This window comes from Schistocerca serialis, chromosome 4 (assembly GCF_023864345.2).
Source record: "Schistocerca serialis cubense isolate TAMUIC-IGC-003099 chromosome 4, iqSchSeri2.2, whole genome shotgun sequence".
Lineage (NCBI taxonomy): Eukaryota > Metazoa > Arthropoda > Insecta > Orthoptera > Acrididae > Schistocerca > Schistocerca serialis.
In genome coordinates, this window is record NC_064641.1 from 15,709,412 (window position 1) to 15,725,001 (window position 15,590).

Consider the following 15,590-nt stretch of genomic DNA (forward strand, 5'->3'; position numbering starts at 1 on the left):
CTCATTCTTTGACTAAACAAGGTATAATGTTCCAAGAAGTTGCTAAGATGCTAGCATGCCAATTGCACAGCTACGAAACACTGCAGGATCTCACTTCGCTATGTGTTGCCTGTGATGCAAAGTAGTGCTTATTATGAGTTCCATGATCGACAGCAGGCACTTTTTGATTAGTGTGCAGCTTGAATAAATCTGGCCCACACAATATTCTTCATTGCTTCGAAAATCTTCTTGTGACCATGTACTGTGCCCACATACTTGCTCGACCACTTATAATTTGCCTGGCCACATATCACAACATTTTCGACGCAAAACACTCTGGCGTTTGCACTTCAACAAATACGTCCGTTCCTCGAGACAGGTGCTTCGCAACTACTTCTCTGCCTTCATCACTGCGCACTCTTGCCAACGACGATATTGTTACTGTGCTTTACACAATAGAAGCTTCCCTGAGATGGTCAGCGTATTTACTACAATGATTTGACACGAATAATTCTTACTTGTCCTGTCAACAAAAAATAAAATTTTCATAAACACTAATAAATGAGAAAATTCATTAATACATGTATTTACAGAAATGGTTATGCAATCGAGAAATCAAGGTAGCTGAAATGTACGTGAGGTAGTGGGTTGCAGTGTTGCAAGCTCTCGTAAGAGAGCGCGTCAGATGACCTGGCATGCATCACCAGCAGGTCACGGTGACTGACAGAAAGTGTGCAGGCGCTCAACGTCTGTTTTAATGTCCACTAATGATCTGCCATGACGTCATTTTCTTGCCAGGATTACGTCGTCGTGTGGTCGCGCCCTCAGGGCGTCCATTCATCTGTGCCTGCCGAGATGCAGCATCACCTGTATCGGCACCTTTGGCGCTATTGTTACCTAAAGAAGGGAAACACCTATCATTCTCCTATCTCATTTACACCAGTCTATTTCTCGATCTTAGTGCATACACTGAAGTACGTGTAGAAGGCGTGGGAGCAGCTTGCTTACCTTGTCACGTGACTTTTCCCTTCTTACTCTCCCCCACCAGTTAGAGACCGACACCTGTACAGATGCTTTACAACAGCATCATTTTCGAATCTACTTGAAAATGGTCTGGATGCGAAGGCTACATTCGGTCATGAACTTAAGTAGTGTATATATTAGGAAATGGAGTGGCTTTAAATTAATAGAACTGACAATCCACGTTACTGTAGCTACTAAGAACATCAGATCACAAGGGCTTGTTTGGAAAGAAGCTTCAGACTGGCCATCTATGTGTCATACACTTTACATGGATCTGATATCAAGGGTACCTAAAACCAATGTACAAGTTTTGTAAGTCTTTATGTATGATGATGGTAAAATCGTATTTTTAAGTTCACTTTTTGTACAGATATAGCTTGACGACAATTTTTAATCATACTTTACAATAAAGACTGTGTTGTGAGCCCATTTAAAGGAGTCTGTGCATGTTGATACTTTTTAGTGGATATGGAATAATGTGCGCATTTCTGGTCGTTACCAGGTCGGTGTACCTGCTGACAATGTACTCACCGGTGATAGCAGTGAGCCGATTGAGCGCGAACCCTTTCCTGGGGATAGTGGCGCAGGGGGCGGCAAAGTTCACTGCATACTACCTGGTGAACTACTTTGGAGCGAGGTTCGGTCGCCGTTGGCCCGGCGTGGCCAGTGCACTCTTGGCTGCAATGGCCTGTGTCCTCATTTTCTGCCTGCTGACTGGTGAGCTGCGAACATGTCTCTCTGCTGATTTAGCCTCTATCTCATCTAAAAATTGGATAAAAATCGTAAGATAGATCAGTTAGATGTCAATAGTCAGAGAAGACTGCTGTGATAACCAAGTGGGTCAACTATGAGATCAGTACAGATGGAGCAGATCCAGGAATGTTCGCTTCTCTGTTGCTCATAGACTGTGGCAATTAAGAACCACAGGTTAGATATTGACGAAATTCAATAATAAATGGCCATGTACAGTAATGCGCGATGATGGTCAATATGCGCTGTTACATATTCTAAGGTTTAGGATGCCATTGTACTGCCGTTGATTCTTCTTGGCTTAATGGAATAGTAGACATTTTGCTTTCAGCAAGGGGTAAATTACTTAGTTACCTATTTACAGGAATAAGTCACTGCAGGTAATCGAATTGATCAGGAATGGGATAGAAGGGGGGATACAATACAACAAACGAGAAAATAATATACTGCCATAACTCGACTCAACAAATACTCAAATATACTGATTAAAACACTGTACAGCTATCAGCTACATAGCTAGTCCATAAATTTAATCAGCATGAGAACGGCAAAAATGCCAACGATATGATTCACGGTTATATAAACACAAATCTACTGAAATTTAATCTAAATCATGAAGCAAGTAATCGCTAAGTGAATATTCAGCTGCTTCGTCGATGGGGGAGAACAAAAATAGGGCAAAAAAAAAATAGAAGTAAAGACATGCCAGTTATGGGTAAAAGACGTTTTGGTGGAGCTAGACGGTTGTCTTAGTGGTTTACAACTTCTACTTGATGTCTGTTGTTGGGCAACAGGTATTTTAGTACATGGAACGAGATCTATTCGAACTGATAGGGACGGGTTAACAGCTTCATTTATCATAATCTACCCTATAATTTCCTAGTCCAGTATCATGGGAACATGGAATTTGTGAGAGTAACTGTTGATGCAAGTACAATATATAGCTCCAAAATCTAACCTGTTTTGAAAGTGGAGGCCATCGGCAGTTCATAATTAAATACAAGCCCAGAAACATGGGTTCAACCCAAAAATCCTTGCGGAGAAAATGTACAAAAACAAATAATTATAAGTTATTTTTGTTGTAAGCAGGTGATGATGTTTACTATGATTACACATGAAGTGGTTGTTTAAGAAACAGTAAGAAATTCAGTTACAAGAGATAAACAAACTAACTTTACAAATTAAGCACTATTTTGGTAGTAACAAAGAGTAAATGACGACATATAATAAAATGAAGTTTTCTTGTATTATGCATCTGTTTGAAAATCTGGACTACCCCACTCAATTTGCTATGACAGTCATCTTAGTTGAATACTCAAAATTAATCAATTTTATCAGATAACATCTGAAAATTGGAACCCATTTTATTTGAGGGTTCACTTTAATTAACAGAAATACAAAGACTATTTACTGTCAGAAGATGCAAAACATATGATATATGCTATATCACAGTAAGTAATTAGCTTTATAGACACACATTATTACTGTGTATGCTGAAACGAAAAATTGTGATAACATATGATAGAACCATACAAAAAGATTACAAGGAATAAATGTTACTATTGATGCCTTTGTATCTTTTTTTTAATATTGAAAATTCTTTAGAATATGTGCAGAATTTATAGTATTGATACATTATTCGATCATAGGTTTATTTATTCGCAATGTACCAAATACTTGTCAGATATGCATTTAAGGATAGTATCTTCCAGTCATTATTGTTAAATTGCATGATGTGTTGCAATACAAGTATAAGAAATTTATCGGTTGTATACTTATCAATTAATTGCCTAGTCCAATGAACACACTATTTATTTTAAGGTAATTATGGTACCTTTAAGTCCTTGTTACTCAGCATTTGGAGCTTTTAAAAACATGAAGTAACTGTAGTTTCACTTAGCAAGAGCGAAAATGGTTGAAGTAAAAAAAGGAGAAGTATAATGGTGCACTAGCTTTGATTTTAGGTTTTAGCGTAAACTGTTCACACAGAAATATAATACTATGACTGTCAATAACCCAGACAGAATATAATGTAAATGTAAACAAAAATATTGAGCAATTTCGAACAAACTGGTTTAAGAAGAGGTGTATTATATCAACAAAGGAATCCAACCATTTAAGAGAAAATGGAATCCTGGATTTGAAATTTGATTAACAAAACCATACTGATCAAATTTCAACTGTTACCATTAAATTATGAACGTATGTCTGAAAGCTGTATAAAAATGAAGTAAAGGGTCAAAAGGAGTTGCATATATCATGAATTACAGGATGGGTTTATTTATCAGCTGATTCTTCACACCTATGTATGTGCATGTCAGGCTGGATTTACATGTCTACTTCAGAAGTACAGTAACACAAAAAGCTAAAACCGAAACTGCACCAACAAAGTTTGCAAAATTCAGAGACAGATGGAGCACATAATTTATCTTCCACTCTGTTAGAGTAGGGTAGTGGTGTTCTTGTTTAATCACGTGTCCAGGGAAGGATCAAAGTGTTAATACGGTAGCTCAATCTATTGCTGGCAGGTAAATGTATGTCTCCTCCTCAGAACTGAACATACAAAAATTCTCGTTTTGTGCAGCGCACGTCGCGGGTGCAGGCATCGTGATGGCGACGATGCTGATGCAGTTCAGCACCGTTGCCAACGTGGGCATGGTGAACCTGCAGAGCATCGAGGTGCACCCCACGTGTCTCCGCCAGATCGCAACGAGTGTCGAGTGGGCAGTTGCCGGGGTTGCCATGTCTTCCCTGCCCTACCTGGCTTTGATGGTACGTGAAATGTAAGATGTTGCACACCAGTAGGTGGAAAAATAAGCCTTACTGCTCGATTACAAGGTTGTTCATCCAAATTCCGTCGCAGACGCTGCAGGATAGGGGTTTTGGACCATACAGAGGTATGTTAAAATTCTGAGAGCACATGATCGAAGAAGCGCCAAGTACAACATTAGTTCCTCCGACGCACACTATCTGAACTATCGGGACACCCGTCTGTAAAGCGAAATTGACCACTAGATGTCACGAGATGCAGACGCGCCAATATAAAACGAGGTGAGGAGTCTTGTGTTGTAGAGAAACAGTAACAGCTGAATTTGACTTTCAGAAGAGTTCAGTGCTTCGATTGTGGACAGTCATTGGCTATTACCTGAGTAGCGTATCATCAGGGACATTTCAACTCCTCTAAAGCTGCCTATGTTGACTGTTGGTGATGTGATTGTGAAGTGGAAACGCGAAGGAACGATCACAGATAAACCAAAATCAGACAGATCAGACATCATATACTGATGGACAGGGACCGTCGAGCATTATGGAGTGTGGTCGAAAGAAATCGGTGGACATACTGACTTGGGAGTTAAAAAGTGATTTCAGCAATTCAGCTAGTACATTGACGGTACATATGGAGTCAAAAGAATGGAATACAGTTATCGACCAGGTGTTCGTAATCCATCCATTTATGTAATCAGTTCTAAGCGACACTTGACGTGGTGTAAAGAATGACGCCACTGGACACTGGGTGACTGGAGACGTGTAATTTGGAGTGATGAATCACGCTATACCCTGTGACTATCCGATGGCAGGGTTCGGGTTTGGCAAATGCCTCGAGAACATTATCTGCCGTCAATGTCTAATGCCAACACTGAAGTATGGAGGAGGTGGTGCTACCACATGGGGGGGGGGGTTCTGTGGTTATGGTGTGGTCCCCCTACTGCGTTTAAGGAAACGGTAAAGGCAAAAGGATATGAACACACTTTACACCATTATATACGGTGTACGGTAGCGCAACAGTTCAGAAACAATGACTGGATCAACATGACAATTCACCTTGTCATAAACCAACGTCTTTGAAGCAATGGTTTGTAGACAGATTCATTCCTGAAATCGACTGGCCTGCCCAAAGTCCAGACCTGAATTCAACAGAACACTTTTGGAATCTGATAGTACTTCGACTTCGCTCCAGATCTTCTCTGGTTTCGGCTATTGAGGAAGGATGGGTTGCCATTCCTCCACATACGTTCAAACTACTCATTGAAAGTGTCCTCATTGGAAAGGGTGAAGGGAGGACACATCCATTATTAACTTCCACTTATAGGTGATGGAACACTTTTGGTAAGATAGTGTAAATCTCGTGAAAAAAAAGAACATTGCGGTAAAATCAGATATACTGTATTCGAGTTCATACCGAGATGTATCGGCAGTAATTCTGCCGGAGCTAATAAAGTGCTTACCTTATTCGAACACTGTTTTCCCCAAAAACTTACCAAGGTTAGAGCAAAGTCTATAAAGAAGCCACAGATTACTCAAGGAATAGAGGTATCTTGTGAAACAAAAAGAAAACTGTATCTGTCAATCCGAAACAGTTCCGATGTTGATGCTATAGCACATTCCAAGGAATACTGCAAACTATTAAAGACTGTAATATGGACATCAAAGCAAATATGTTACAAGGAAAAGATAGTCATATCAGATAACAAAATAAAGACAATATGGGATATAGTGAAGGAGGAGACCGATAGAACCAGACATGAAGAGGGACAAATAGCATTAAGAGTAAACGATACATTGATGACAGATGTGTATAGTGTCGCAGAACATTTTAACAAACATTTCATATCTGTTACTGAAAAGATGGAGTTGCCAGGTTCTGTAGATGCTGCTGTGGAATACCTCAGACGAGACGTTTCAAGTAACTTCCATAATATGAATTTGACCTTCACTACCATAGCAGAAATAATATCCATCATAAAATCTTTAAAACCAAAAATATCTAGTGGGTATGTTGAAATATCAGCAAAGCTAATTAAAGAATATGATTCTGAGTTAAGTAACATATTAAGCTATCTGTGTAACTAGTCGTTTATCAGTGGAATAATTCCTGAATGGTTAAAATATGCTGAAGTTAAGCCACTGTTTAAGAAGGGAGATAAAGAAATAGCATCAAATTTCCGTCGAATTTCACTTTTGCCAGCATTCTCAAAAATTTTAGAAAAAGTAATGTACAATCGGCTTTATAACCATCTTATCTCAAATAACATACTGTCAAAGTCACAGTTCGAATTTCTAAAGGGTTCTGATACTGAGAAGGCTATCTACACTTACAGTGAAAATGTGCTTAATTCATTAGATAAAAAATTGCAGGCAACTGGTATATTTTGTGATTTGTCAAAGGCATTTCCTTTTAAGTAAATTATAATATTACAGTGTAACAGGAAATGCTGCAAAATGGTTCAAATCTTATATCTCTGACAGGAAACAAAGCGTGTTATTAGGAAAGAGACATGTATCAACCTATCAGGCACCATCCAACTGGGAACTAATTATATGTGGGGTCCCACAAGGTTCCATATTAGGGCCCTTACTTTTTCTTGTGTATATCAACAACCTTTCATCAGTAACATTACCAGATGCCAAGTTCGTTTCGTTTGGCGATGATACAAACATTGCAATAAATAGCAAATCAAGTGTAGTCTTAGAAAGACCGGCTAATAAAATATTTGTGGACGTTAATCACTGGTTCCTAGCCAATTCTTTGACACTAAACTTTGAAAAAACTCACTACACGCAGTTCAGAACTCGTAAAGGGTGTCCCACGAGTATATGCCTAACATATGATGACAAGCAGATAGAAGAAGTGGACAGTGTTAAATTCTTGGGATTACAGCTTGATAATAAATTCAACTGGGAAAAGCACACCACAGCACTGCTGAAGCGTCTTAACAAATCTCTATTTGCAATGCGAATTGTGTCAGACATAGGTGATATAAAAATGAAAAAGCTGGCATGCTATGCTTACTTTCATTCCATAATATCATATGGGATTATTTTTGGGAGTAATTCATCAAGCCAAGCTAAAGTTTTCCAGGCACAAAAACGTGCAGTACGAATTATATGTGGTGTGAACTCAAGAACATCCTGCAGAAGCCTGTTTAGGGATACTAACTACTGCTTCCCAATATATTTATCACTTTTTCAAAGCAACAGGTCAATTCATGGAATCAATACTAGAAATAAAAATAATCTTCACAACGATTTAAAGTCACTTAGTCTTGTACAAAAAGGTGTGCATTATTCAGGAACACACATTTTCAATAACTTGCCAGTAGCCTTCAAAAGCTTAACAACCAATGAAATTCAATTTAAGAGAAGCCTAAAGGATTTATTGGTGGCCAACTCCTACTACTCCATTGATGAATTTCTCAGCAGAACCAACTGATTTGTGTGCATGTATATATTATATATAAGTACAATATAACTTGTGCACAATTTCAGTGCAGTAATGTGTTCATTGTAGATAAGTGTGTGTGTGTGTGTGTGTGTGTGTGTGTGTGTGTGTGTGTGTGTGTGTTCATTGTAAATAAGTATTATAGTAGTTGTATTATACGTTTATTACCTTATAAATAATTAAATAAACTTTTTTACATTACATTCAGTGTATTAGTATTTGTAAAATGATTCTTTCATATATTGCTCATTAAAAAATGACGATCATTCCACTTGGGGCCTGTGGAATGGTACATTAGTTTATTTGTCTGAGTTGTTAATATTTGTGATGTATTGTTGTTTTTCTGACATGTTCTACATCCGGGATGACCTCCTCACTGTGGATCAATTGGAATGAAAGTAAATGTAATCTAATCGAATGTGGGGGATAGTGCAGGAGTGCAATCACTTTTTTGCTCAGTTAATAGGTTTTGTAATTACAGTCTGGTGCGGGCTTTCTGTTGGATGGTTAGCAAGGAGGCTTTAGACTCGTAATAATTCACGTGGAAACATATCTGTGATTGGTGTCTTTCATTCTGACTACTTACAAATATCTTTTCCTTGCACAGGACGACAAGCGACTTCCCTTCGCCATCCTCGCAGCCCTGAACTTGGTGGTGGCGTTTTCGGTGTCGTTCCTGCCAGAATCTGCGCTGCAGCGATTGCCGGAGACGTTAAGGGACGGTGCCGTCTTTGGCAGAGGACAGCGCTACTGGAGCTGGAAACCCAAACCGACACCAGAGTACGCCAAGGGATAAAGGAGTTCCAGAAGTTCCTTTTAGTTTAGAAGGAACGATAATGCGATGCTGGCAACCTTCGACTTCTGTTTACTGACGGTGCACATGACTTGCTCGGCCTGCTATGGACGAATAACAGTGCACTTCGAGCCCTATTTCTAATCTGTAAACAGTAACACGAAAATTAAGCCTGACCTGGATTAGATTATAATTTATGGCCGTTATATTCAGTAAATGATACATGCCAAAATAAACTGACATGGAAACCGCACCTACTGTGCTACCCAAAAAAGAAAAAAACCCTCATAATGGACTAAAACTAAATATTGCACTCCTAACAAAGCCTTAGTGTGACGAGTAATCCTCTTACGCTAACGTCGCCTGCATTCATACCAGTTTCCCCTCGCATTTTTAACTTTAACACTAACTCCAAAAATACTCTAATGCTATGCAACCCGCCTCGCCCTCTGTACCCGTCCACTACACCCTCCCCCCCTGCGCCCCCCCTCCCTGCCTGTTACACTTACATGCTCTGCACATTCTATTCCAACAAAACTTAATCACCTCCCACAACGTGCTCAGGAAATCTCGGCCAGAGATCTACCCATCCTTCCAGCTTTTAACAGAATCCTCTTCAAATGGTCCAAATGGCTCTGAGCACTATGGGACTTAACTTCTGAGGTCATCAGTCCCCTAGAACTTAGAACTAGTTAAACCTAACTACCCTAAGGACATCACACACATCCATGCCCGAGGCAGGATTCGAATCTGTGACCGTAGCGGTCGCGCGGTTCCAGACTGTAGCGCCTAGAACCGCTCGACCACACAGAATCCTCTTGTTGCCCTCGATGTCAGCGCTGGAGTTCGTAGCTCCTCGCCACTTCTATGGGCCCTCTTCCCCACCTCTTCACTCCCGCATTGTTTCTGGATCAGTCTTCCCCTCACCTACTGTTTCTGCACCTGTAGTGAAATGAAGTCTTCCGTTCAAAACATTTTTTTTAAATTAAAAAAAACAATATTTTATTTACAATTTGAAATGTAAAATAGCTTGTTTTAATAATTTAAAAAAGACGCACATGTTTCGTATTTTTAAATTTTTGTAAACTGTTTATATGTTTTATGACTGCTGTTCCTGAAGAAAGGGATGTAACGCATAGAGTCCTGACGGACGATGGCCGCAAATAATAATAAAAAGGACAAAAAATTGTCCAATACTGTAATAAAATTCCGCGATTATTGATGTGATGTGCATGTCATTACCATTATTTGCTCATTGTCAGCGTATATCAGCGCTTTTTACTTCCTTTATTTTGAAACAGGTTGAACCGTGATTTATTTTCAAAGAATATTCTTAAAAACTTATTTTATTTACTAGCGATTCATAAAGAACATTAACATATTTAATCACACTATGTAAGCATGGAAGTAATTGACAGGGAGTAACTGAAGAAATCATAACCAAATTCCTTTTAACAAATGGGAATTTTATTCACTTTAATAGTGCCTAAAAGCATTTTTTTTAAAGAAACAGATTTAAAATTATAATCAAAAAGCACCCTCTAAATATCAAAGTTACAATTTAGTCAGAGGCAGACAGAAGCAAGTTTTGACTGTATGAGCTCACGGTCACAGAACCTTGCCGCTCCTTTTTGTCACGGCCATAGTTACGACCGCTCACAACAGCCTCTGTTTACACTGGTGTAAATCTGCAACATACCAGATAAGTTTAAACCAAGAGTTTTAACAATTTACACAAGCACACAAACTATGCACCCCCCCCGTAGGAGGGATGGAAATGGTACAGAACACTAACAATTAAAATGTTAACCTTGCCACGTGAAAGTGCAACTTGATTTTAACTTCTAAGAATAGTCTTACGGTAAAAGGGTGGCAACTTTATGTACTCAAATGATCATTTAAATAAAAGCCCATGAAATGCAATCTTATATAAAATTCTACAAGGTTGGCCAAACAATAGTTAAGATGCTCTACAGTAAACAGATACCGCCTCTCAAGATCATAGGCAATAATATCAAAGTTTCCAAAGATTAAAACATATTTCAGGTATTAGGCCGTTACACTCCAAGCGATAAATTCGTTAACATACCAAATCCGACAAACATGATAGAGGCAGCTACTAACGTACGGTAGACTGATAGGGAGATTACCGAACAACCCGAACTGCAGGTTGCTCTAACCTGCCCCTACTCCACAAGGGAAAATGGACCACCCAATTTATAAACAACCACCTTCCCGCGGGTGGGCAACCGGAGAAGAATGGTGGGACGACCTCAAAGCAAAACGGCTGGTGACTTCGCCAAGAAAACAAGTAGAATTTAACAAGAGTAAATCAAACAACATATCACCAATCACTTAACTTCTAATAAGGTGCGATTTCTCGAGAAGACCTGGCGCAGCACCCCCAAATCGCTCTCCCGAACCGTCTGCTGCCAGCCGCTTCAACGGACGCAGGCAGGCGCGCCGATCTCCCGTCTCACGCCGTCGCAACTCGCACCGGCCAGACATATGTCTTGGGTTGACTCCTGTTGCTCTCGTGTCGACCGCGAAGTCACTACCCCTTGCTATACGCCGCGGCCCACTGGACTCACGTGCCGACCTCACTTGTGCAGATGCTCAAGACGGACAAGTCATCTTGTGCCTCAGTGCGCGACCGACCAACCGATCGATCCAACCGCCAGTGACCATTACCTGAGCAAACTCGAGCAGACTGGCGGCGTAACGCGCAGACTCAGGTGCAGGAACTAAGCCCCGACCGGGAGACCACTCGCTGAGTTCCCTAACTGCCTAACAAATGCGGACGATAGACAGAAGGGCCCAAAGCACGGGAACAAAGTTTTGAGAAAAACAGTGGTTTGCTGAAATGAAATTTTTAGACAAACCTCCAGTTTCATAGGTCTGAAGTGTATTTTAACCATGTCGTAACTTCCTAAGCTTCCTATGAAAGCATAACGTACCCACTATGTTATGGAATGTTAATTAATATTTAAGATTATATTTCTTATTAACGATAATTCACAAAATATCCATGTGTAGGCTAGTGACAATAGCGTCTTTTCACAGTTGTAAAGTTTGTAATTTATGTGAAACTGGAATCAGAATGTAAGAGATACTGAGTGCACCAAACACATAATTTAGTCATATTCGAACACTTCATAGTACTCATTAGCATTATTTTCATTAAACAGTTTCTGTGGCTTAAGGTTCAGCTGAAACTACCGATACATTGCTACTATGTACATGACGTAGTCACTCAATTATGCTGTCAACCCCAGAAGACACTTGAACAACGCAGAGCAACAAAATAATGCTTTGTTGTTTGGGCTCACCTGGAAATGAATATCCGAGAAATCAGTGAGACAGCTTTTCGTGAATGCTCGTGTATACTGTGTAGGGATAGTGTTTTATTTTTATTTTTTATTGTTATTATTTTTTTTTTGAGTCATCAGTCTGACTGGTTTGATGCGACCCGCCATGAATTTCTCTCCTGTGCCAACCTTTTCATCTCAGAGTAGCACTTGCAACCTACATTCTCAATTATTTGCTGGATGTTTTCCAATCTCTGCCATCCTCTACACTTTTTACCCTCTCCAACTCTCTCTGACATAATGGAAGTTATTTTCTTGATTTTCTACGATCCGCTGCCATCTTCTTGTCGGTGTTTTCCATTTATTCCTTTCCTCGTATATTCTGCTGAGGAACTCCTCATTTCTTACCTTATCAGTCCACCTAATTTTCAACTTACTCATTTAGCACCACATCTTAAATGCTTCGTTTCTTTTCTGTTCCGCGTTTCCCACAGTCCATATATCACTGTCATACAACGCTGTGCTCGAAACGTACATTCTCAGAAATTTATTCCTCAAATTAAGGCCAATGTTTGATAGTCATAGATTTCTGTTGGCCAAGAATGTCCTTTCTCCCAGCGCTAATTACTGTTTATGTCCTCTTCGTTCCATCCGTCATTGGTTATTTTTCTTCCTAGATAGCTGAATTTCTTAACTTCATTTACTTCGTGATGCCCAATTCTTATGTTAAGTTTATCGCTGTTCTGATTTCTGCTACTTCTCATTACTTTCGCCTTTCTTCGACTCTTGAACTTTTCGTTTACTTCCATCCTTGCTTCTTCGATGTATAGATTCAACAGAAACAGCGAAAGACTACATTCTTGTCTTACACCCTTTTTTTTCAGAGCACTTCGTTCTTGTCTCCTATTGTCCCCTCTTGGTTCTTGTACATATAGTATATTACGCGTCTTGCCCTATAGCTAAACCCTATTTTATTCATTATTTCGAACATCTTGCACCATTTGACACTGTCGACCGCTTATTCCAGGTCGACAAATCGTATGAACTTGTCTTGATTTCTCTTTAATCTTGCTTTCATTATCAACCACAACATCAGGATTGACTTTCTGGTGCCTTTACGTTTCCTAAAGCCATACTGATCGTCATCTAACACATCCTCAATTTTCTTCTTCATTCTTCTGCATATTCTTGTTAACAACTTGGATGCGTCAGTTGTTAAGCTGACTGTGGGATAATTCTAGCTCTTGTCAGCTTTTGCAACCTTCGGTACTGTGTGGATGTTGTTTTTCCTAAAGTCAGATGGTACATCGCCAGATTCGTATTTTACACACCAACGTTAATAGTCTTTTTGTTGTCACTTACCTGAATGATTTTAGAAATTCTGATGGAATGTTATATATCTCTTCTCAAAGCCCTTTAAATTCTGATTCTAATATTGGAAGTCTGATGTCTTCTATAACAACTCCTGTTTCTTCTTCTATCACGCCATCAAACAAGTTTTCCCCATTATAGGGATCTTCGGTGTACTCTTTCCACCTGTCAGCTCTCTTCTGTGCATTTAGCATCGGAATTTCCGTCGCACTCTTAATGTTGCCACCCTTGCTTTTATTTTCCCGAAGGTTCTTTTCACTTTTCTATATGCTGAGCCATTCCTTGAGCCAATCATTTCTTTTTCGGTTTCTTCACATTTTCCTGTAGTCAGTTCAACTTATATTCCCTGAACTTCCTATTTGTTTCATTCCTGAGTGGGTTGTATTTGTCGGCCGGTGTGGCCGAGCGGTTCTAGGCGCTTCAGTCTGGAACCACGCGACCGCTATGGTCGCAGGTTCGAATCCTGCCTCGGGCATGGATGTGTGTGATGTCCTTAGGTTAGTTAGGTTTAAGTAGTTCTAAGTTATAGAGGACTGATGACCTCAGATGTTAAGTCCCATAGTGCTCAGAGCCATTTGAACCATTATTTTGGCTTGTATTTCTGTGTTCCTGAATTTCTCTGAGCATTTTTGCATGTTCTTCTTTCATCAATCAACTGAAGTATTTCTTCTGATATCCATGGTTTCTTCGGTGTCACCTTATTTGTACCTATGTGTTTCTTTCCAACTTCTGTGATTGCCCTTTTTAAAGTTGTCCATTGCTCTTCAACTAAACTCCCTACTGAACTATTCCTTGTTTGATTAGCAGCACATTCAGCTACACAAGAAATAGCTGAATATTCTCCTCGAAAACTTCCTGACGGTAGCAACCTTTAGCATAAAGTAAATTTCAAAGCAATACTGAATGCGTCTTAGAGCACAACAGTGACAATTGCGAAACACACATAGAGAGCTTGACGTTACACTTCACAGACACGCACAATTGTGTCACCCCTTCATAGGACAAATATAGTTAGCAAAACATTTCACAGTTCCATAGTTCGTTAAATGCTTATGGAATACGACTCCACAATGTAGTGTGTTGTGTAAGTTCAGGCATCCAGTGGGCAGTATTCCAGTAGTATACTGCCTATTGGCTTCTGTCTCGGGTTCTTCGGCCGACGTTCATCTAATGATTTTACTGACGTTTCGCCAGCACGAGTGGCTGGCATTGTCAAAGCTTCACCCTCCATTGCCGGTGGTGAACTGGAGGCGAGCAGCAGCACACTCTAATTTCTTCCTCTGTCTTTAGAGAGAGGTTGTTTACTGCGAAGGTTTTTGTCCTATTCGGACATTTCCTTCAATTTTTGGTTAGTTTTTGGATGTGCCTATCTTTCGTTAATTCTGTTCTTTAGAGTATCATGTGTTTCTCTTCTGTCACTCTAGTGGTGACGGCTTTTTTGTTTTTTATTTATTTATTTATTTATTTTTTTTATTTTAAGCTACGAGTAATGCCTTTGGTCTTTTGTATCGGTCTGGTACGTTATTGTACCGACCAAGTGAGTTTATTAAATCGTTTGGCGACCTTTCCGCGTTGGCGTAGAACTGCTCCGCCAGGGTACGGAATCGCGTGTTTAATTTTACAATGTCGGCCGCTATGTGGAGGTCTTCCGTCGGGAAGCGCGGCGGTGTGTGTAGGGCTCTTCTGAGCGCTCTGTTTTGAATTTTTTGTAGCCGTTCTACCGTCGATCTAGCAGCGTAACCCCATACTGGGCACGCATACTCCAGTATCGGTCTAATTAGACTTCGATAGACGGCTACTCCTGTGCTCGGGTCAAGGGAACTTGTACTGTTGAGTATTGGGTAAAGGATCTGCATCCTGCCTAGGGCCTTTTTGCGAACCTCCTCGATGTGGCACTTCCAAGTCAGACGCTTGTCTAGTGTCACACCGAGGTACCTCGCAGAGTTTCTCCAGGGGAGGTTTTGGCCCTGCAGGTGCAGCATTTGGTAGGGTCTTCTGGGGGGGCGGCGTTTACCGAGACGTCTAGTCATCAGCATGGCTTGTGTCTTCTCGGAGTTAAGTGAGATTCACCATTGTTTGGCCCATTCGTCTGTCTTGTTCAGGGCGGTTTGAAGACGTCTCGTGACCAGGTTCCTGTTTGTTGAGC

General features: G+C 40.2%; 1 protein-coding gene across 1 annotated transcript in view; it reads left to right on the forward strand.

Annotated features, from left to right (window-relative positions):
- LOC126473668 (solute carrier family 22 member 7-like) overlaps positions 1 to 8,894 on the forward strand; it is a 333,310-nt gene extending 324,416 nt beyond the window's left edge. The window contains exons 8-10 of the mRNA XM_050100901.1: positions 1,505 to 1,719; positions 4,337 to 4,524; positions 8,580 to 8,894. Coding sequence (XP_049956858.1) covers positions 1,505 to 1,719; positions 4,337 to 4,524; positions 8,580 to 8,768 — 592 coding nt within the window. The 3' untranslated portion in view covers positions 8,769 to 8,894. The remainder of the gene's footprint in view (positions 1 to 1,504; positions 1,720 to 4,336; positions 4,525 to 8,579) is intronic.
- The last annotated feature ends 6,696 nt before the right edge of the window (positions 8,895 to 15,590 follow it).